The following is a 24,606-nucleotide window of genomic DNA, read 5'->3' as shown; positions in this document are numbered from 1 at the left end:
TGTAGGTTTGTATATGACAAAAAACTAACTGTGTTTCGCAATCCATCTGGCAGGTGCTTTTATTCAGACAATTAACGTCAGCTAACTGTATAATAAAGCCATAACTTTGTGGCAGCATGTCTCGGTTACATTTTCCTCACAAACAAACAAGTCATTCCAGTTCAAACATATGGTGGGTTTCGAACCATTTGCGCACTTGAAACACCGTGTGTTGTACTGCAAAATTAAAAGGAAGACCCTTCCTGTTATAAATTACTGTAATTAAACAACCCACCGACACGTGATTCCCGTATGAAACACATTTGAATAAAGTACAATATAACACTGACCTCTATGGAGAATATTACAAGACAAAATTGCATAGACATCTGTTGGTTGACATCAGCCAGTCTGCAGATAAAACACCGTGAAGATTGTCAGTGCAAACTATGTTTAGCCACGACTAAAAATATGTCAGGTCATTATCTGCAGGTCATGTAAATCCGTGGACATGATACGTTGTCTGACCTGAACGTGATGTAAGACTCGGATATGTCTGGTAAGATGATTACTTCACAATCCAGATTAGTATTTTCCGATAGTTTTATAGTTTCCTTCTAGTCACAATGGATAAGTATTCATTTGTACTGCTCCTCTCACCCTCGTTACACATTTATGACTTATGGCTATTTATGACCTTATAAGCTGCTTCAGGCGAGGACAGCTAATTTATTACCCTCCGATGTTAAAGTGACAGTGTTAAGATTCACTGTACATTGATAACTATGATTATAAGGAACTCCATGGAAACTTTAAAGGGGCTAAAATCTGTAGTTTGTTGTCAACTTTGTACATAGGTGTACAGCGACGTAAAACACTCAGATCGTTACATCCGTCAGTTCGTTACAAGCCTAGTCGTTACAAACGTGGTTTACGGTAAAATCCCACATGAGGATGTTTGCATGACGTATACATTGCAATATGAAAGTGTTATGGAAACATCGAGGACATTTGAAACCTATATTGCTGTATCTTTTATAACCGGGTGTCTGAATGTAGATGAGATTGCGAGATGAGATGGAGGATGTGTCGATTCATAGTGCTAGCCTGCCGATATACAAATAACTCAGTTATTGGACACACCTGTGACGTCTCATACTGAATCCGCACTACTGTATAATTGTATATCCTAATTGTAATCATTTTATGTATATCCATATTATCTATGGCAGGGTGCGTAAGCAAGTATCTTTTGACGTCTTTCGGTATGTTTGAGTGAGTGTGTGACTTGAGCTTTCCGTCCCAGTCTAAACTACTCCGGTTATGTAGCGGTGGTCTGTAAATGAGCGAGTGTGGGCCGGAAAATTCAATGATCAACAGCATGATCATTATATTTCGGTATGACCCACTCCGAGGATCGAACCACTGCCGGGTAGTCGATGTTGTCTTGTGTCAATCTGTCTTGTTTTGTCAACCAACCCCGAGTGACAGAATATTTCAAGTAAAACTAAATTATTAACTCATTTGGGATTAACGCGTTTAGATCCACCAAATTTACGCTCTCCCGACTGACACCGGCCCAGCTGATCCCCAAAAGGTCCAGGATACTATATGTAGTATTATGAAACTTTTTCAGTCATGTAACGTCAGGTCTTTGAAGGAAATGCCTAAATAGGACAGGTCGAGGTCAGGTTAGGAAGTGGCACGTCCAGAAAGAAAATCAAGCAAAGTTGGAAGGTAACCGTGATTCAGAGATTCTGGAAAGTTTTAATGTGGGACTTCAGTCGACAGGGCTAGACTTGCCTCCCTTTAGTTCTTATGCACCCTAAGTAATGTTGGCATATGGACTTTGAAACGGTCGTTGCCACTACTCAAGATAGTCCTGTGTATGTCTCGTTGTCGACCTTCTCTTAGTGATAGGAATAAGGAACGGCATGCAGTAAATCTTTAACGTTGTGTTTTTTCTTCACGGAGCAACGAGTTCTCAAGAACAGCTCATGTTGAAAGTAACATTGTAGAGACGACATACATACTCTGTCTTGCAAAATGGACTGATGGATAAAAAAGTAACAGTAGGTTACGTGAAATAAAAAACAATGCATATTTTAAAAAAAGTACACACATGTGTTCATAAAGTCTCCTGATCTCGATTTAAATAAGGACAGCAGACAACGTCTTAAAAAGAGACGGCCTGTCTTAACAGAGACTAAATCTGTTCCAGAACTGTTGATATTAATACAATTACAAATGAAAGCTTGTGTGCTTTCGTAAACAGATTCATACAATTTTTTAGGCTCCCTTCTGTGTTCCATCATCGGCGTTGTCGTTGTCATCAGCGTCATCGTTATCATCATCATCATCATCATCATCATCATCATCATCATCATCATCATTTCTTCATCATCGAACTGTGATGAAAAGTATCTTGAGAGGATGTAAAAAGGGGCTTCACTTTGATTTACCCTTTTGCTTTAAATACCGCAGATTTAGTGACTATAGAGGGGGCATTGATGCATATAAACTTAAAAAGAGGTTTGAGCTAGTTTTAACCGCACCTGTGTGTGTGTGTGGGGGGGGGGGGGGGGGGAGAGGGATTTTTACCAGTGGGCATACTCTACATACCACGAGCAGTGACCTTCCATAGTGATGTTTGCTTGGAAACAGGTTCAATAACTCTTTCCTTTTAAACGGAAATGAGTAAGGGTAAAACCCTAGAACTGTTACGCATAAAAGGAAGAGTTTATGGATACCAGCTCCTTCATTTCAAGGAACAAGGCGTTTCGGAATATACGTTTACTCGTTCGGTGAATGAGGAAACTTAGAAACAGACAGCTTTTAAGTACCTGTGTAACAACTACAGTGATAACAGTGTTTAAAACTCCCAAAACCACAAGCCAGACAGCCGAACGGGTAACTTTAAAAACCTATCAGCCTGTCATGCTTTCAACAATAAAGAAAAACAAAGGAATCAGATTTTTTAATACTTTACTGCATGTATTGTAGCGACACGTCTAATTTAAGCTACATGATCAGGAACTACATGCTGCTGAAACACAATGACATCCTTCAGGGTTGTTAGGCGTAAAAAAAACCCAAAACACTACCAGGCAGGGTACTCTTGAAGTTTTACCGTCCGAGATGAAAACCTACCGTTCCAGACAGGCGGGAGTTTTAAACGCTGGTGATATGATGCTCAGGTTGGATTTGAGAATTGGTACGTTTAAAATCCTGTTCCGTTACATGATTCCTCTTTTACACGCAGCCTTGCACAGCCACGTTCATAGGCCGCTTCCCCGATGCTGCACGTTGTGGATGCTTTACTGTCGTCTCGTGGTTATGTTGCGTTACCAAGTTGTAGACATGGTTGTCCACAACAGCCTAACTGGCCAGTAACATCGTTGGCCCGGCTTGGTCCGGCCTCGCTTTCAGACCACCAAATTATAGGTTACACGACACCAAATATTTTCACACATACTTCTATAATAACCCTATATTTTTTTAAAAGGTATAAAAAAATTATAAAGATATAAAACAATTATATGTCCAGGCTATCAACAGCCATTCCATGTACATAGGGGTACAGTCTGGCCTTTAAACTACAACACAACACAAATTCTGTCCAACTTGTTCGGCGATTTTATCCAAGCACAGGAAACGGAAAACATGAACCCTTCATTCCGCACCAAATGTCACCTACTTGAAAATATGTGTTCATACATAAGCGTAAATTGTGGTCAGTTTTGATTACCTGATGGATGTGGTTTTAAAACACATTTTAAACATCCTACACTATTTAATCCAATCACAGCTGCCACAGGCCTCTGTCCGAATGAGTTGTGACTAATTTGTGTCCATATGGTCCCCGCTCGGGGAGCATGTGATTCTGATCTAATGTACTGGAACCTGAACATTTCATCTCGGCCTCAGACTCCAATACACTAAATAAAAACCACGTGCTCCCCGCCCTGGTCGAGTAATGTAACAACTGTAACAACTGAAATGACAGAGACATGTGACAGCTGTGATTGGGTGAAACAGTGTAAGATGTTTATGTACTTTTAAAAGCATCCCCTTCCAGTAATAAAATCAGACTACAAGTTTACGTATCTAGTGCTGTCGTTTTTATCACCATGATTTATGCTTACTGTGTGTAGAGATATTTTCCAGTTGGAGACATTTGGTGCGGAGCTTGGGTTGATGTCTTAAAAGTTCCCCGGATTTATTTATTTATTCATTTTTTTTCATTCATTTGTTTGTCTGTTTGTTTGCTTATTTTTGCTTGTTTATAGTTTAAAGGCCAGTTAAACAGCACATGGTGTGCAGGGAATGGTTGTTGATAACCTGGATGATTTTGTTTTTTTTAAAAATGTAACGTTACTATCGAAGTCTATGGGAAACATCTGGTGCTGTGTAACCACCACAGGATGGTTGGGATGATCCGAAATATGCATCCATGTTTTCTAATTAAGTCTTGGGAGTGGTGATAAGGGTAATCAGTAAGGACTTGTAATCTATATTTGACGGCGATGAAAAATGTAACAATTACTATAATCACGTTGTCTGAGGTTTTACGGTATACAAATATCACGACATCCGCATTGGTTTGAGAACAGTTATAGAGTTATGCGTTATGCATGATACTCAGTTCTCAAACTGTTACCTCTGCGCATGCATACATGTTGAGATATGTATTCTTCCTCGTCTGTTTGCGCCATAAAATATCGATTAAGATACGGTTATTGAAGGCATAGTGTCTCCATCATGCAAACCAGCTTGTTGCACTCCCCTTCTAAACATAACAAGAAGAATATTAGAAAAAGAACGAACTATTATGGGTCTAATTTTCAGGTCTCCAGAGTTGAACTTACAGCAAATGAAATTATGCGATCTTTTGCATGTGAATCTATATGTAAGTAGGTATTTGACAAAACAGCTCACAAAGTCTCTTTGTGTTTCAAGGAGACGTTGAGATAGATGTCTGTCACCACCGAAGGACCATGGGTGAATCACTTAGATACAGAAACGGAACATCTTACGTAAACATTCCATTACTATGTTCTGCCGATGTGGGACCTGCTCCCAGTCAGGAAATATGAAGCCAGTCTAGTAATGTGATATCGTGAAGTTTATTCAGTACAGATTGAACTGGTTTTAATGTCGCATTGTTTGCAGCTGAATATGACACTCTTCTGTACACACTCCGCGTACCGTTAGTTGTGCTAGGTTATGAGTTCTGTTTCTTTGTCACCAGTGTTTGTTTGTTCCAGAAATTGCTTACCCACACATACCTCACTATATCATCTCGATATCCTGCTTGACTTTGGTGAGTTGGATTTTGCGCCGTTTTTTATCAATATTCCAACAATATCACAGCTGAGAACACCACAAATGGACTTCACACACTATATGCACATGAGGAGAATCGAACTCGGATCTTCGACGTGACTAGCGAACGCTTTAACTAAGGCACCCCCCAACATAAACTAAACGCATTTGTAGACCACCTCACTTCACAAAATGGACGTTAGATAGACAATCATTCTCCTTGTACATCTTGAGGAGATAAAAGTTTATAATGATACCGATGCGCGCGCATTTATCCAACAAAGTTTTAACACAGAATGTACACAGCTTTAATCATAGTCCGTTTCACAGTCCCTGAACCATGTTACTTCTCTTACCTTCTAGCCTTCCCTGCAATAGATAAGCCCCTATATTTCCCCAGGTTCTGAATCTTTGGTATTCCTGGATCTTGTAAATTTAAATAGGTTTATTTGTTACAGGCAAATATGTATTCAGAGACTAAGCGCAGTTCTACTTTCCTTAATGTAGGAGGGGATCATGGACGTTCTAGTCTCAGGTTTCCTTGATCATATTTCAATTTTTGTCGTTGCGTAGTCGAGGATTTCTCCTTCTCGAAGATTTCTACAAAAAAGTAAGCTTATGCCACTGTCTTAGTATCGTGGAATTCGTGAAGTCGTATACATCACCCACGTGAACACGTTTTGTGAATGGTGCGGATAAAGTTTACTATTTCTCCGGAAAAAAGTCCGAGATTTAATTCTTTCTGCTCATGTCCGGATATTAACGGAGTCGTTATTCTTTACTTGCCCTCACTGTATGTCGCTGACAATAGTGACCTTTAATAAGACGAGTTGCTGCACCCTGTGTGCGTATTTGCAGATGCTCAGTTATATACAGAAACTTCAAAAAGTTCACCTGTACTATGACGTAAAACGTGATATATCATGGTGTTTGCACGACATAAATAGCGAAGGAGGGTTTTAAGTCGACACAAATTTGTCAGTGGTCTCTATTATTCAGTGGGAAGGGATGGTGAGATATGCATGCCCGAAGTAATGCGTCCCAGTGTTGACATTTAGGTCACGTTGTGATCACGCGTACTTTAATCTCATACTAACGTAAAAGCTATGGCGTAAAGTAGTTAACGATAAGAAGCGCCGAATGTATGCCGAAAGCGAAACGTGACACTGTTTTTTTTTCATTTTTTAAAAAAGAAGGCATAAACATGACCGAATAGTATTACGCGGTTTCATTTGCGTTTCTTTTGCTGTTTAGTATATGATAAATATTGCAGGAACTCTTTCCCATTTCATAACAGTAATGGGGGACAGAGATGATTAATTTCACGTTCACAGGTCTTTTTGAATACATATATTTTGCAAATATGTCTGTCTATCATACAGTATCTGTTTTAGTGCTTGCCACTTAGATCCGCAGTCAAACCACTTTACGATCGTCGTCTTGACGGTCCATGCACCGAATCAGAATCAATGGTTTGATATGCAGTTTTCAAAGCCAACAGAAATTTCACCTAATGATTTTGTGTATAATGTTTTCTAAATTAGCATCCATCCCGTAATTACATTTACCATGTTTTACATATTTCGTAATATGCCTCTTAACACGTTGCCTTGTGCTGACTGTGTGTACAGATACTTTCAAACGACTGACATTCTACGGATTTTCTACGGAATTCAAGTCGGTCTGTTCACGTGCACTGTTCTTAGAAAGTCAACTCGTTAAGCTAGAAACTGTTTTAATTATTACTGATGCTGTACGGACAGACCGATTTATGTGCATGTAATTGTTGCACGGAGTGGAGTTTCTCTCTCTCTTTGAAAGAGATGGTCATGACTCCGAGAGGATCACAACATAAGGGAGGTTGCGCAGGTTATACAATTACTGGAGTGAAGTACTCTTTTGATTTCATCGTATTTCCATCTATTTTTATTCCATGTTCAAGCCTCCATTAAACATGAGTGTTTCTTTTCTTTAATACAGTGAGGGAGTGAGTGAGTGAGTGAGTGAGTGAGTGAGTGAGTGAGTGAGTGAGTGAGAGTGACGTTTTACGCTGCTCTTGGCAATATTCCAACACTGTCACGGCGGGGCACAGTAGAAATGGACTTCACAGAGTGTACACGTGTGGGGCCTTTCAAACAGCAGAGACCGCAGTTTTTGCGTAATTAGAATAGCAATATGACTCAGGGAACTCAGACCGACGCAGGCTCAGATTTACACGGTCGGTTTGATGAATGCCCTTCGTTGTTGCGGGGTAAAACATAATTTATCTCCAGTAATAAAATACTCTCAAAATAACTTCTCTTACACATATAACAATTAAAAATAATTACCGATATACGAGCTGTGGGGATCTGAGTTAAAGGTCACATACAACGTAAAATACTTTGCAGATTCTGATACATTTCGGTATGCACTTACCGAAACAAATCATCAAAAATGCCAATTCAAGCTATAGAGTTGAAAAAAAACGCCATGAAAAAAGGTCGGAAATCGGAGTTAAAAGCGCTGGGGAAAAAGTGGTTTCAAGAACTGTACTGCGCTGAATAGGTTCGCGGAGCTTGAAACTGTATGCCTGCCCGGAATATGAGGTCGTGAGCAGTAGTCTAATCTTGGTTGTGTACACAAACAAATAAATAATCTACTCGTTACATAATAAAAACTTGTTGATTGTGGTAAGCAGCCTCTGTCACAGAGCAAGCTCAATGTCTGGTTTATTGACATCTATATGTCTGCCTGCCTGCTAACGATAGTATGCAATAGACAGCTTCAATCATTGACCACATGTAATTTGAACTTACCAAGCTATACGCCATACACAAAATGAATTGATTTATGACTCATGCACCCGAGTCCTGTCTCTGCCACATTATGTAATTAAACAGGTGTGATACTTGTACACATGACATGTTTTTATGTCTGTGGGTTGCAAACAAACTACATCCATTTTTCCAGGATGACTCTATCTGACGGAAACTGCAGGTGCAAACTCTTGTCAGTTTCAAGTCTTGCTTTGCATTTGGACGAATGACAGTTTCCAGCCGCGCAGTAGTTCACCATCTCTACTGAGATGATTTTGATTGTATCGAACACAAATTCAGAGAACATGTATTTACAAAACCCGACATCTCTATATACATTCTTCATGGATAACAACTTCTTTTAGTGCATATGATTTTGTTTGACAACGGTATATGAATCCATACAGGAACGAAGCGTCCAGTAAAATAAAGAAGTTGCTATCCATAAAGAATCTTACTTTTTTGTGACTCGCCATACTTCTAAACTGCCCACCAGATCATCTTTCTGTAAACACAATGAGCCCTCAGCGTATCAGCAAATGAACCATCCATTTGGAAGCCGTCGTTACACTTGAGTGCACCCCATCCACTATGATTGGGTTCGGTTATTGAAGGCTTCGTTTCGAGGGAAGTGAGCCCAAGTGCAAAATATTGCACTTTTGAATCGCGATTGTACGCTTATAATTTTGGGTTTTTTTAAAAATATTTACAAGCAGCAATGTATATTATATGTCATGAATAATTGTATTTTAATTATGTTTGAATTTTTGGTTGCTTGTGACCTTTAACATAAGCTTCAGCAACCAAAGCTTGCCGTAAGAGGCGAATAACGGGATCGGGTGGTCAGGCTCATTGACTTGACTGACACATGTCTTCATATTCCATTTGCGTAGGTCGACGCTCATGTTGTTGATCACTGAATTGTTCGACCAGATTATTTACAGGCCGTTAGCATATTGTTTGAAAATTGAGTGTGGTGTAAAAATAAACTCACTCTTTCACCGATATGCGGAATGCACCTAAAGTTGTGCTGAGACAAAGCAACAAGATAATACTCTCTTTAATGGAACATGAAACCGCCCACTGCCGTTACTAGAAAAAACAAAATCTCTGAAATGCAAAATACATATGCAAATTGCAAACTGCCAAGCAATTGTTTCCATCACAATGAATATGCAATTTGTTGTTTTGTTTCAGTGCAGCTTGCGTTATATTTGCTATATCGGAAATTATTTTCAGTTAATCTGTGTATAATAAAACTGTTCTGTCGAGAGTATTTGGACATTTGTCCGGGCTTTTCATATTTTACACGCAACCTTGAAATAATTAATTGGATAAATACTGACATTTAATTTAGCTGGATATTACATAAATATCCCTGTATTGTCATGTTCTGCTGTGCTGACCATGTGGTAACATGTGTGATCGCAGGTTTCAATGTGGACTCCCGATGTTTCAGGAATATGTCCGAGACTCATCACGAAATGGGTGCATTTCTTATGTCACGTCACAATTCAATACTGGACACCCAAAGTCCCGGAACTCTCCGCTATGTGGCCACTTTCTGACAAGGGATAAGGCAAAATTAAACATGGGGTTGTTCAAAAGACTATACTCTAGGGATGAGAAAATGGAAAAAAGAATTCGAAATTTCAATGTTTTCACTCCGTCACCCATGGCCGAGGTGTTAAGCTTCCCCCAGACTTCATGTTTTGAAAGTTGTAAATGAATGAATACATGCAAAATGACAAAATATTCAGCTTATTTTGACTTAATTCGGCTACTACAAAGCGATATTTAAAACATCGCCCGTGATGGAAAAACAATTATTTAACGCTGCATTTATCAGTCTATTATGAATGTATGAAACACTGTCAGAAACCCGTTTAAATCCATCTGTCACTTTATACTTCTCAGTAGATACATTTTTAAAAAGACAAATAACACATATATACTGTTTTAGCCAGAAAACGTCAGTGGATACATGTGATACAAATATATAATACAGCCTCTCTCAAACAAAGACACACACAGACGGACATATTCACCAATAGCAATGCACGTGCATAACATGTGACTGGTTGTGTGACAGGTGTACGTAACGGCCTGTGTGCGGGAGCAACGAGAAACCCTCTTTGTGATAAGAGCGTCTAGTTATATCTGGTTCTTTGTGCTATAACAGACCATGTATTTACATTGAAACATAGACGGTGGCGAGGGATATACTGGTTCAAACGGAATAGAACTGGTTTGAATGTTTGGATTCCATCATATCGTATGAGGTGTGGCGCAAAGGTAAGGGTCATGTCGTTTTTCAGATGCCGATAGCAAGCTTTGCAGATAATTTATAACGTTTAATATATAAAAAATATTAATGATATCGTTTGTTACGAAAACGTTGGATGGGATGAGAAAATGGCGTGTTATCTTTATTAAAAGGGCCGTTCATAATTTATAACAGGTGGGAGTGATGTTGAATTTTATGAAAAATCATGTACGATGTGAATGACCTCGTCCTAACATTTATGTGCAAAATGAGCGCCCTCCAGCACCATGTTATGCATGAAATCAATGACCCCCTATCCCGCCCCTCCCATCAGCGTTGAGCGTGATCTTTATATATCTAATGTTCAAAATGAGTGAACCCGTAGGACATGAGTACAAACTGACAGCTCGTCCTCCCTCCCCACAGGAAAATGGGTGACCCCTCATAAAATCATCACCGCGCTACATTATGAAAAGTCCCTCAGTAGCGGCGTGCACGCACGTGTGTGTGCGTGATGGCTCTCGTTTTTGTGTTTGTGCGGGTGATGTGAGAAAGTGAGAGAGAAAGAGACAGAGAGAGAAAGAGAGAGAGAGCATCCACTGACCTTACACCTTCAATAATCACTGACACAATCACAAGCGTTGAGATTATTGAAGCAAATATGTAACTGTGTTGTTTAGCATACCAGTTCCTAACTCCTAGCTGCTTAGTGTTTGAAATGGTCCCCTGATTTCAGTTGATTATTACCGCATCTCGTTATATGCATTTCCACTCAAATATACAGGTAATAACAAAACATATGCTCGTTACATCCATCAGTTCACTATACATGTGATAGTCATAAACGTATTTCATTATATACACCAAGTGATCAAACCAGCGTGTTCGAACAAGCCCTCCGTACACTAGTAGTTAATATGATGATATAATTAGGTGCATCCTTAGTGGGCTGCGACTGAAATACAGAGAATCTTCCAAGCGAAACCGTTGACTCGCGGTTTGTGTGTTTAAGGTGTCTTTTCAAAGCTGGGTTATTCTTCCAATATATGGTCACCCCGTCATGACTAAACGTAAAGGAGCGAAAGCTGTTTCCATCAGTGCTTAGTTATACGACATTTGGTAAATATTAAGTCTAAAATACAGAGACACTCGAAAGCGAAACATTTGACTCGCAGGTTATGCGTTACGTATTTTTTTCAAAACTGCATGGGCGAATCCTTCCAGTATGACCAGCTCTTCGTGACTCAACACACGCGCGAGAACTGTTTCAATCAGTGATGCTATTCATCTTAAAGACTTACAACGACTTCATCTTAAAGACTTAATCGCATGAGCATTTGAGCAAATATTGTTTCACAAATTAATGAAACTTCAAAGAATATCATGTTTAGAAACCAGAGAACCGGACCGCAAATTTAACAAAGGTCGTTGTCCGCGAGCCTAAATATTAGTCGTGTAACTTGAATCCAGCATTGTCATAGAGATGCCATTGACACAGGCAAAGAGTTCAAATTCGATGAATAATAACTGTGCTCGTCATCCCATCTGCACAGACTCGACGTTGGTCACAGACGGGTGGTGTTTATCGCAGGTAAATATACGTATCTGCATCAATATTAGCATATTCATGTAGTTACTTGATTTTTTTTATTATTATGGCAGCAATATGATATTACCTGTGTTATTATAAGTTCACTCAGAATCATGCAGGTTATGATTATAAGAAAACCGACTGACTGTTTTCACACCTTGTATTCCGAACAACAGCACATGGTGAGTGAAATAGGTTATTAACAATTTAATATTTTGATATGTGTGATGCACGGTCCCTCACACAAAGCTATCGTACCGCTAGGGCTGTCGTAAGTCTGTGTTACAGAATGGGAGCTACAGCAATCCTAGCCCCACGAAAGGTTTGTGAAACGGTCCCTGTTTGCGTGCTCGTGCGCGTACGCGAATGTGTGCTTTGAGGAGAATTGAAGGTGGGGGGAGTTTTGTTTCAGCTCACTTTACGTTCGTGGCTACTAAAGATGCAGCCCAACATATCAGCGTACATGATATCCAGCATGAGAATACAGCCGCTGCGCTGTTTTACCCCGCTCCCCTCATTCTCCGTAGTGAACAAATGTACCTAGATAACAATCATGGACACGCCACTTGATCTAATCGATGTTAAGAATATACATGTATTTCAGACCCGCACTTCCATTCTTGCGTGGTTTGTGGACTTGATGAAGCGAGACCAAATTTTATCTATTATACAATGTGTATAATTACGCAGGGAAGTAGACAACATAGCAAGTCGGATGAACATATGTCATAAACATCGGTGCATACGGCAAACATTCACATTAGTTTGAATTTAAAAAGAATAGTTTACATCAATTAAAATAGATTTGAAACTGCACTTTAATAAAGAATGCGTTATTTTTGTGCTTGAAACATTTGAAACGCAGATATACATTTTTTCCTGAAGATATTATAATATTTAATTATGAATCATTATGAACAATATTATAACGGTCCTACCTTCGTTCGGATACTAAATGACCTTCTCTGACTTCAACACTCATAATCCTACATTTTGTGATGAGATTAGTTGGTAGTGTTTCAAAGTCCCCTTTTCAGGTAGGCCATTTTCTAATCGCTCAATGTAGGTCACGGGTATCATCCGACTCCACGGTAAATATTTGCTGAAAATGTCATGTCCCTCCAGACTGTGTCAATATGGATGTTTAAGGGATGGTGGCTTGAAAAGCACAGCTAGCGTCGCTGTGTCACCTTTAGAGGAAATCCGACCTCCACCTCTATCCACTTTTTCCCAAAGGATTGCGAAAGATGTTTATTTGAACAATGTGGACAGCAGTTGATATTGTCTTACAATATGAGGCACGCTTCGGAGATGATTCAGTGAATTCAGTATTCAGAGGATACAGGTGTCATAACATCAATATCTAATAAATTGATAATTTGTAATTTTGTCTGATATTTGCTTACACCAGTTTGCGAGTGAGGTCCTGTTCCACTTTTAGCAATATCCGAGAAACATCTCAGCGGGGTAGGTACATCAGAAATTTGCTTCATTCATTTGGGGAGTCGAACACGGGGCAGCGTGACCAGCAGTTGACTTAACCGCTAGGCCACCCTGCTGCCCACTTACATACAAATGATCGCGTCCCGGTTCTTAGCACAGCTATGGATTTACACACATTTAGATTCACCTGCCTATCTTGCACTGTGTGAATTCCCGTCAGCGAAGCGGTGAACTAGCTTAATTGTTAAAGTGTCCGCCACTTATGCTGAAGAAATGGGTTCGAATCTCCACCTGGCCACAGGACTTGGAGCCTATTCCCGGTGTCCACTGTAGTAATATATCTGAAATATTGACAAAAGTGGCCTAAAGCGATGCTCACTTAATGTTATTACTCAACAAGTAATGATGGCGACGACGACGACGATGATGATGATGATGATGATGATGATGAATATGATGATGATGCAGGTAGTGATCATGCTCTTTTCGTCACCATTAACAATTGTTAATATATGTTTGCAAAACGCTGGAAATATTTTTTTTCTGCTCCGACTGTGATTTGTTCGAAACTGTTTCATAACATCACCATATATTTCTACACAATAAAATAGCTTATTTTCCTGTTGTCTCTTTGGTAACGCTACGTCATATTATTTCAAATACTATTTCCCCCATAACTATTACATGTACATGTTTAAAATAGGAAACTACAATATTGAAAAATATGGTCACATGGTCATTTACTATACGGAAACGCATTATGGCCACGGTGAATTACTTTTAGTCTCATTATCTCCTACGTAGGCGATATTATTTCCTATGTAGGAGATACTAAGTCCTATGTAGGAGGCACTGACACTCAAAAAAAATTCACCGGTCTGCGCTGAAGACTACAACACTGCTTGTTGAAATAGTGGTTCTGATTGGGTGCAGGATAATCTGTATGCACGTCCAGTAAGTCTTGCGAGACTCTACTTCCGGTACTAAACTGGTTCCCAGTCCCCTTTGCGCGGCTGCTAAGTCACTCACTTACTTATTCTACGACGTTATGACCAAAACGAAAAGGAAACATCATAGTGACTTCATTCATTGATGAAAATGAGCTGGCTCTCAAAATTTATACGGGGCAAAGTAGAAGCTTTACAATCATACAGAAAATGATAAATAAAGGAAAGTACACAAGAATGAGGAATAGGGGTTATCCCTTATAATTAAAGATCGATACGGTGAACAGAGAATAATCAAAATGACAAAAATCGGTTGCACATGGTTACAGAATTTATTAATAAACGGAGGTCAAAAAGGTTCGGCGATATGCTCGACGAACCCGAAGGTGAGCAGACTGCAGCAGGTTTGTGCCGACAATCGACCGCTAAACAGCTCATTTCTGGTTCCTGTAGCCGTCAAAAGTGGCTACAGGGGTGAAAAAACACAATTTGATGGTTCCCCTGCCTGTGACGTCACACGTGGTCGACCTTGCCTAGGGTGATCAGCAGTGGTGTCAGTTTGTTGCAGACCAGTCTGAACATCAGAAACAATCCGGCTGCTGCACCCTATGTCCTTGCAACGTCACTTACAGACATTCCCGCTTTCACCATGCCAACGGCACGTCCACGCTTCAGATTTGAGAATCGCGGTGTAGGATTTGGCAGTTCTGAATAGTGTTTTTTTTCACTTTGTACAGTTGATGTGAACATGTGCAATCGAACGTACGAGCAATGATAAGATCAAGTCATCAGTAGCAGCTCTGTCGTGGGGTGCCCGAATTTTAGATTGACTTGAATGCAGGGGATAAATATTATCTTACCCAAACCTGTCCACTATATCGATGTGTTTGGGGTCTTTTTAAAAATAAATTGTGAAGTTTTTATTGAGACTCAGTATATCATGTCGTCTGCTTGTCTTCCAGTCCGTCTCAGCAGGACAATGGCGAAGATTCGAGAACAGAACGGAGTAGCATCCATAGAAGTCCACGATGTGGATAAGAAGATAAAGAACAAGCTACCCATAGATCGTGGCTGGGCATGGGTCATTGTTGGAGGTACGAACTTTGGTGCTGAATACATTACATAAGATACAACCTCAACGGGCCCCGTTGTTCCCAAACACACCCACAGAAAAGATCCTATCATTTTTGGCATCATTATTTTAACCTTGTAATACGATATACTGAAGCTGTTCGAAAACCTCAGTTTTTCGAAACAGCATCTCGGGTAGTTACTGTTGCGAAAAGGGAGGTCACTCTAATTGCAGCCTGAGGCTATCGCCATTGCACCATTTGCGCAAGATGGCGTCAGCACGTTGCAAGTGGTCGTTGGTTATATGATAGTACTCAAAACAGGTTACGAGTACAAGCTTTCGTCCTGTTGATAGTAAAGTCTTCATCTTTGTGTCCGTAACTTCCAACAAGTCAAATACAGCTTTGCCAAATGACATAAACGGTCGAGGAAATGAGTTTTCAGGAAAATATATGGCTGAACTGAGATGGCTGAAAATGGGTCGACATTTCAAATGATTTGGGTTTTTTTCTAACGTAGAGACTTCCCATATGTATCGAACAATAGTTCGAGTTCTGTTCCTGTTCTTTTGATGAGCAATGCCCTAAGGAATTTGCCCACGATAGCTGAACAGCATGTAAGACGTTTACAAAGTGGCGACAGCTGAACACTCACGTTTTAGGGAAAAAAACGACAGACCATAAAGGAAAATTGGTGACCATTTAATTTTGAAAGGCCACCACCTACCTTTTCTTTCTCAAAACAACAAACCAATTTCACTTTAGACGTCGAAATCAATACAGAGAGGAGAATTATGAATAACCCTACATACATCCTCATCCTTATGTATCGGCCATAAGACAAGTCGTTGACTGAAAACACTCATGAAAACTGTTCAAGGAAAGAATATCATACAAATATTCCCGAGCTCTTTTTCTTGGTTTGCTATGTACTTTGAATTGAATTTTCTTTTAGTTTCAAACGTTGTATATTCCAAAGCAGCTCAGAAGATAGTAGTTTTTATTTATCGTCTAAGGATGCAGTTACTGTCTATAACTGCGACTGGACTTGTTTCGTTTCAAATTCTTGCTCATTTGCACTTCGCAGCCCCCTTCTCAAAACATTGCTGCGGTTTTGTCTACACTTTCCTCATCTGTCTTTTATACAGGTCGGGAAATACAAATAAATGTTTGATGTTTCTATTTTCATTTCTTTCCTGTATTTATAAAAATGTCCTTTTATGTACATATTTACTAGTCGTCGATGATCCAAACGCGGTTGTATTTATTTCTATCATAGACCTACATTACATAATAATGTGCGTTTTTAATATCGCGCCAGGATATCAGTATCCTATTTGAGTTACCGACATCCTCGCCCGATTAAACAATGCTTATTCTTCAACACACAGACATTAATAAGCACATTCATTGCATGTAATACATCTGCACCAACAAGGTTTATGTGCTGCATAATTTAGATGTACACACGTGGGAAACTGCTAATTAGAGGGAAACAGTCGCCAAGCCATCTCACTGTCGCCATGTCGGATGCTGGTAATACACGTTACAGCATCACCATAGATACATTGATTTTCATACGTTGGTTAGTATGTTATTAATGCATCTATCAACAGAGTCCCGGAAAGTGTTCCCTGCTATTATCCTCTACACGTCCACATTCGGTGGAAACGTCATTGTGCAATGCACCATGGGTGTTTCACGTGATGCAGATAATGTGACATCTCAGAATTGTATCATACTCACCACAACGCTGAGATTGGGGGTATTGCAAGTTGAGAAAATGTCTTTACTATGACCTATTACTGTAAACCAGAATGTCCTTACACCGCGAGAGTCCTATGTGTCTATGGATAAAGTGAAAGGATAGGGTCAATTGCATCAATTAAATGTATATACGACTCATTCGACGGCCATACATGGAAACTGGTCTTGGTGTGCACAGAAAATGTATCCATGTTCCAAATACACTTTCTTCTTGTTATTTCACTTAAGTGTTGTTTTGGCCTTTATTTGGGGATTCGTCAAAGCATGATGTTGATCACTGCATTTTCTGGTCCAGCTTCGATTTTTTTAACAGATCGCCGTCATGTAGCAGGAATATTGTTGGGTGCGGCGTGAAACAATCCACCAACCAACTATTCCGTAATTCAAAACTATTCGAAGGAAACATCGGAGACTGTATGTTTACAATTTATGACAAAGTTGCACATCGATGTTGGCATCCATGCTAGCGATAATAAACGAAGCAGTCGTAAAATATATTCTTTTGGCTGCATCAATTACCTGTGTGGGTAAAAAGAGAACACAATCCTTGGGCATGAAAACCAACGAGCATTCTGCTTGTTCTTCCTCATATAGACGGTTAAATACAGCTAGGTTTTAGAGAACAGGTTCGAGTATTGCACGGCATATAGTTACCATAGTGGATCTAATGATGTCTTAAATCTAACAGCTTTTAAATGTTGCAGTAGAGAACATACTGCAGGGTCAAACCAGAGGTACCTGAACAACGCTAAGTAATGTACATCGTCTCAAGTCAGTGATTGATCTCTCGGACAGTGACAAATAAAAATGAATCGTGCAATATACCGTCCCAAGACAATGATTTCTCTCAAGTCAACTTTTGTTCTCTCGGACAATGAAAACTGAAATTAATTTTAAAACACTAATTAATATATGCCGTCGCAAGTCAATGATTGTTCTCTCGGACAATTACAACTGAAAATGGTTTGTTAACATCACTATATTTCGTCCAAAGTCAGTGATTCTTCTCATGGATTCTAACAATTGGAAATGATTTGTAAACATTAATATCCTTCATCCCAAGTCTGTGATTGTTCACTTAGACACAAACAAGTGGAAATGGTTTGTAAACATTGATATAATAAAGTCAGTGATTGTTCCCTCGGACAATTACAACTGAAAATGGTTTGTTAACATCACTATATTTCGTCCAAAGTCAGTGATTCTTCTCATGGATTCTAACGATTGGAAATGATTTGTAAACATTAATATCCTTCATCCCAAGTCTGTGATTGTTCTCCTAGACACAAACAAGTGGAAATGGTTTGTAAACATTAATATAATAAAGTCAGTGATTGTTCCCTCGGACAATTACAACTGAAAATGGTTTGTTAACATCACTATATTTCGTCCAAAGTCAGTGATTCTTCTCATGGATTCTAACGATTGGAAATGATTTGTAAACATTAATATCCTTCATCCCAAGTCTGTGATTGTTCTCCTAGACACAAACAAGTGGAAATGGTTTGTAAACATTGATATAATAAAGTCAATGGTTGTTCCCTAGGATAATGACAACTGAAACTCTGAGTGTTCATGTACACGAACTTCTGTTCACCAAGAATTGGCAACTTTTCTCACAAGACCAAGATTATGTCGGCGAAATGTACATATTTGATATCGCAAGCTCACCTTCAACAAGATGTGTGTGAATGTCCACATGTGAGGCAGATATTGGCAATCTCTACGTTGCATCTCTAAGCGGAGCCGATTTCAGCACGTTTCTGCAGCTACACAGGCATAAGATCCTTTATGGATTTCTAAATTTTGGGCATGCTATCTGTGTGACTGTGTGTCATGGTGTTGTAACTGATGCACGTGCTGACGTCACCAGCTCTGTTTCCTATACTTAAACAGCTACATTCTGCATCAACCTGATCCAAGTTGGCATGTACCGGTCGTTTGGCATCCTTTTCGTCGAATTCCTGAAGGAATTTAAAGCTTCAACGTCCGTGACGTCACTAATCATGGGGATCTACTCTGCGTCTTATAGTCTAACAGGTATGTCCGAATTACAGCAGGGAGTGTCTGAATTGAAGAAAAAAAAACAAATAAATTCAAAGTCCGATCAGCATCTGGAGGTGCATATGTTCAATAATCAATGTCATTTACTTCACAGTCTTAAAATGTGAAAAAATCAAGTTATTCGACCAAGCGCGCGGATTATGTAATGCTATAGTTCTCGAAATTTTGATTTCTGGTAGTGAATGTATGACTGAATCCGTGAATTACTTTATTTCCCCCATGGGGCAGCATTTCTCTTTTCTTTGTTTCCCATCGTCAGACCGACCCTTCTAATTTTTTGGCCAACAATTCTTTTTTTCATTTCAACACCGCCGGGTCGGACCTTTGGGGGAGCGACCCAAATGTAGTTTGCTTCACCTAGGAAATATGACACAAATGCAGTGTTTTTTATGCTTTATGTGTAGACACAACAGTCAACCTTAAGCAAAATGGTTCTGTTGTGTTTCGTCTGAGGTTTTATCTTGACGCTCCTTAAAAACGCAAAATCTGCAATAAATGCGTCACAAACTTTATGAAACAACAAATGGAATAACATTTTGTTTGCTTGAGATGGGTAGAATTCCGCTTGAACCAAATGCTAGAAATTGCAATAAGAAAAACTTTAAATGAGAATCATGAACGTTATTCAAATACATTTTTGTAGTTATTAAGTTGTCTTTGATTTTTTTTCTTTTTCCAGCGTGTGTGTGTGTGTGTGTGTGTGTGTGTGTGTGTGTGTGTGTGTGTGTGTGTGTGTGTGTGTGTGTGTGTGTGTGTGTGTGTGTGTGTGTGTGTGTGTGTGGACCGACCCATGTTCAGATTTTGGTGGCTACGAAAAACACATATGTAGGCCAATACATTCTCTACAAAACAGTATCTGCGTCACTGCACTATGCATAATGAAACGATACTACCCTTCAATAAATAATTAACAACGTGATTAAATGGAAGACTGCTTTCAGCAAGATATACATAGCATGTTTTTGTTGATTACATGTGACATGAGTAAGCGAGTATAGTTTAACGCCGTTTTTAGCACCATTTGAACAATATCAATGCGTGGGGCACCAGAAATGAGAAAAACACCCAGCACCCATGTGAGTAACTGAACCTGGGCCTGTTGAGTGACGACTAGGTCACGCACCATGCTTGTTAAAATGAACGTGTCCAATAATGCGTTATTAATCTTATTTAAAATGTTTACGGAACATGAACGCTTTGCACATGCGTTCGGCAAAGATTAACTTTGCAGTTGCAGTTCCTTGGCTTGTTGGTTTGTTGTTTCCCTGATTAAATCCGACGTGGCCTTAAACTGTTACTCGTTCATAAAACTGATAAAACTTCAACACCGTATTATTTAGGTCTTGAATGTTCTTAATTTGTGATACATTCCCAATGCAGTTGACATATATGTAAACATGCACTTTGAAAAATCATTTCAGCCTTGTTCGGGCTCAGCATTGTTCTGGACAGGTTCAGCGTCCGTGCAACATGCTTGATTGGTGGAATATTAATGTCTCTCGGTGGCATCCTCAGCTTCTTCGCCATGAACATTGAGTTCCTCATCTTCACTCAGAGTATCCTGTCAGGTGAGCTCATGCAAGCAATCCGGACTTCCTCATACAACATATTGAAATATCCCACTGAACAAAATATACTGCAATGTAAAGAGATAAGCATTAACAATTCGTCCGAGAACTACAACGAAGATGACGAGATAGTTTCAAGAAAAGGTCAGATGAGTCTTTCGTAAATTACTCTCATGTTTTGTTCAGTAGCATATCTTTTCATCTTAATTAACGGATATCTTTTGACATGTCTGTTAACCAATGACTTGGCTCTTTCAGGAATGGGTTCCGCTTTGCTCTATGGACCTGGACTAGTCATCATTGGGTTGTATTTCGAGAAGAGGCGAGCCCTTGCTCAGGCATTGAGCAGTTGTGGAGTTAGTCTTGGGGGAATGATCATTCCACAACTTGTAAGAGTTCTGTTGCACGAGTACGGACTAAGAGGCACGCTTTTGATATGTGGAGGTCTACTTATGGAAATTCTGATCTTTGTTCTTCTATACAGACCAGCTCCATGTAGGGAGAGTAACGAACCTCACGAAATTAACGGAATCGCTGCATTGGAGAAGTTTAAGGAACAGATTAAAGGTGATTTTGAAATCGTGTCTATAGAGTCTATTAACGACAATGTTTCCCTTCCTCCTACACCAATCACCCTGTCACGCATCGACCATATTGGAAATGGTAAACGAAATGGCCACGCTGAAACTGCCGCTGTGAACAGTCGTTCCAATGTGAACGCATCTGTTGCGAAAATGCTCATGCAGAAACAAGAACCATTCCGTATCCGAACAGAATCTGACCCAACTATTCAGATTCATAAACGTTTCAAGCATTCTTTTCGTGTTCCAACTGAACATCTTCCTGTCAATGGGGCCGCCGATTGCGTCCAAATTTCTCAGAGTGAAACAAACATTTCTGACGAGAGCAGTTCTCCTGGGGATAATGAGAACCCACTGACTCCAAACCGCCTTCGCCAAACAGACAAAGGACATGCCAACAACTTCGGAAGTTTCATTGACACACTGTCACAGTCCAGTTACCTTAAGTATGCCAGCAATGCTGACATTAATATGATCTCAACCCTAAGCCTAAATAACATCATTGCCTGTTCTGAAAATGTTAAACAATGTGATGGAAATGTGTCATGTTTTACAAAGGTTAAAAAATCTCTAGATTTCTCTGTTTTGAAACGAGCTACCTTTTATCTGATTGCATTTTTCAACTTTTTCGGTGTCTGTGCAGTTTCACTCTATGCCGCTTACCTCCCAGCTGCAGTAGAGGAAGCTGGCTTTACTAATGTCGAATCGGCGTTGCTGATTACAATATATGCTGGAGTCGACTGTTTCAGCCGATTTTTATCAGGAATTATAGTTGAATCTGGAAAGATCAGGGCTCAGCACTTACTAACCATATTCATGACTGCTACAGGTGTGTTATACCAGTTAACAGAATATTATACCTCCTTCAACCTTCTTATCATGTACGCTGTGCTGTTTGGAATGTTCTCGGGTGGCTTTCCTTCAATGAATCCTGTGGTGATGGTTGACCTTCTTGGCTTGGAGACCTTTCCTAAAGCCCTTGGATTTGTACAAATCTTCACGGGTGTGTCTCTTGCTGCAATACACCCTGTGCTAGGTACGTATTTTCATTTTAGACTTGTGGTAGCAAAGGTTGTTGCTGATATTGCAACTTTTAGGTCAAACCTTAAATGCATGTTCAGTTATTGTCCCTGTTTTCGGTTTGTTTTTGTTTTTTTTTCCTATTTTTTTTCTGAGGTTCAAAAAAATTATGTATTTTGCCCCTTTCATATTAGGAAGAGTGACATTTGAAATAAGAACACGGGCAGTGGTGGAGTACGGACATGTTTCATAATGATCTGACTATGTTTAAAGCTGATTCAGAAAGGCTCATGCGACAATCTGTAGCGATAGATAAATATCTGAATTTGCTATTAAAAAATCTATGGAAGGATTTGATATCACCGGCTTGGGCATTCTTGCCCCGGGATACCGAGGGCCTCATCATGTTGAAGTATCTAATTAAGCAACACAACAATCGGTGGTTATGCACTTTCATGGCAATTCTTTGGTGACAAAATGATAACAGGGTTGGGAGCATGAGGAAAAGTTTGCTGTAGGACGTCTCACAAATGACCCATTACCAAGGTTACCCTTCAGGGGTGTGGATTTAAAGTGTGTCATAAATTTCTATATTTATTACCAGGAGTATGGTGCTATCTTTATCACCCATCGTTGTATTTACTTGCAGGAGCTTTAAGAGACATCACGGGAACATACCATGCATCGTCTCATCTACTCGGTGCTTGCGCCATAATATCGTCTGTCTTTCTCCTCCTCGAGCCTCTTGCTAAAAGATGGGACTCTTCCAGGAAAACCAAAGCCAGTGAGGAAGAGGTCAAAGCATTGAACAGTTAACCTGCTACGACGGTCTCATGAATACATCTAGTTGTTTATGTATATTAATGATGCTGATTGACTGAGTGAGTGAGTGATTGACTGCTACGACGGTCTCATGAATGCATCTAGTTGTTTATGTATATTAATGATGCTGATTGACTGAGTGAGTGAGTGATTGAGTGATGGATGGATGAATGGAAGTTTAACGTTGCACTGAGTAATATTTCAGATTCATGGCGACGATCTGTAAACAATCAAGTCTGGACCAAACAATCAAGTGATCGTGATCGACAGTCTATACATCGATCTACGCAATTAGTATATGATGAAATGTTTAAAGCAAGTCCTCGAGTCTGACCACCCGAACCCTCCAGTCGCCCTCCGCAGCAAGCATGGGTTATTGAAGACCAAATGTTCCCCGGATCTTTACGGGACGATGCCGTATGAATGACTGCAAATGTGGTGTTGTATGTTATTCACATGAGTAAGTTGTGTTGGTGAGGTCTGATGTTGACATTCAAATGATGTTGATTTATCGCCATTATCTTAGACCATACAATAGAATATTCATCTTCCATTACGACTTCCGATGCCTTCGTTTTCATGAATCTTCCTCTTTTGTATGACTATTGTAACCTCATGTAGCATTTACGTCAAGATGCAATACACAGACTTTGTTTCTCATCCTAACCAGAAGCTCAGCCAAGATATCAAGATATTTTTATGTGATTTGATTCCTTTAATGTATTCATCAGCAACCGACGATATTTGTTTTATACATGGCAAATCAAACGTTTAAAGAGAAAACCATACATCAAACATTTTCCGACTTGCGACTTCACAGCATCAGGGATTAAAATCACTTTGTACCAGGTTATTTTCGGTGGGTTTTTTATTTTTGTTTTTGTGTTTTGTTTGTTTGTTTGTTTGTTTGTTTTTCTAGAGGTAGAGAGAGATGCGCTTTTTTTTGCATTTTGAGTTTTCTTTTTTTTTTTTTTTTTATTATTATTATTTTTTGGTAGGAGGTAGGGGGTTGGTGTCTGGGGATAATGCCCAGTAAGCCCTGGGAGTACCAGTTATTGTTTTCAGACTTTGCTTCATAGCGGTCGACGTATTGTCCCCTCCCAATACATTACTGTTAAGTGTGTGGGTTTTGTAGCAATATTTCAACAGCTAATCTGAATAGTTTCATTCAACTATGTGGCATGCATGGATATCATCAATTCCTTCTCATTCCTATCAATGTTTTGTTGTGCATGCAGCTCATTCGTTTGATACCACCAATTCAGTGTAATACAGTTATATATTATGTATATATTATATATGTCCACAAGGGATAGACGCAAAAATAATACAAATAAATACTCCAGAAACAGCCTCAATTGTTGC

The 24,606-nt window shown here is 39.5% G+C and overlaps 1 protein-coding gene across 1 annotated transcript; it reads left to right on the top strand.

Moving 5' to 3' along the window:
• Positions 1–388: 388 nt before the first annotated feature.
• LOC137281558 (monocarboxylate transporter 5-like) lies at positions 389–23,329 on the top strand. The gene is made up of 6 exons (XM_067812865.1): positions 389–538; positions 15,312–15,443; positions 19,083–19,226; positions 20,672–20,818; positions 21,077–22,435; positions 23,069–23,329. The coding sequence occupies exons 1-6, from the start codon at positions 532–534 to the stop codon at positions 23,233–23,235; spliced, it is 1,956 nt and encodes a 651-aa protein (XP_067668966.1). The 5' UTR covers positions 389–531; the 3' UTR covers positions 23,236–23,329.
• Positions 23,330–24,606: the final 1,277 nt, after the last annotated feature.

The sequence above is a fragment of the Haliotis asinina genome, chromosome 4, assembly GCF_037392515.1.
Source record: "Haliotis asinina isolate JCU_RB_2024 chromosome 4, JCU_Hal_asi_v2, whole genome shotgun sequence".
Lineage (NCBI taxonomy): Eukaryota > Metazoa > Mollusca > Gastropoda > Lepetellida > Haliotidae > Haliotis > Haliotis asinina.
Note: the sequence above shows the minus strand (reverse complement) of the source record. Positions and strands in the feature narration are given on the sequence as shown.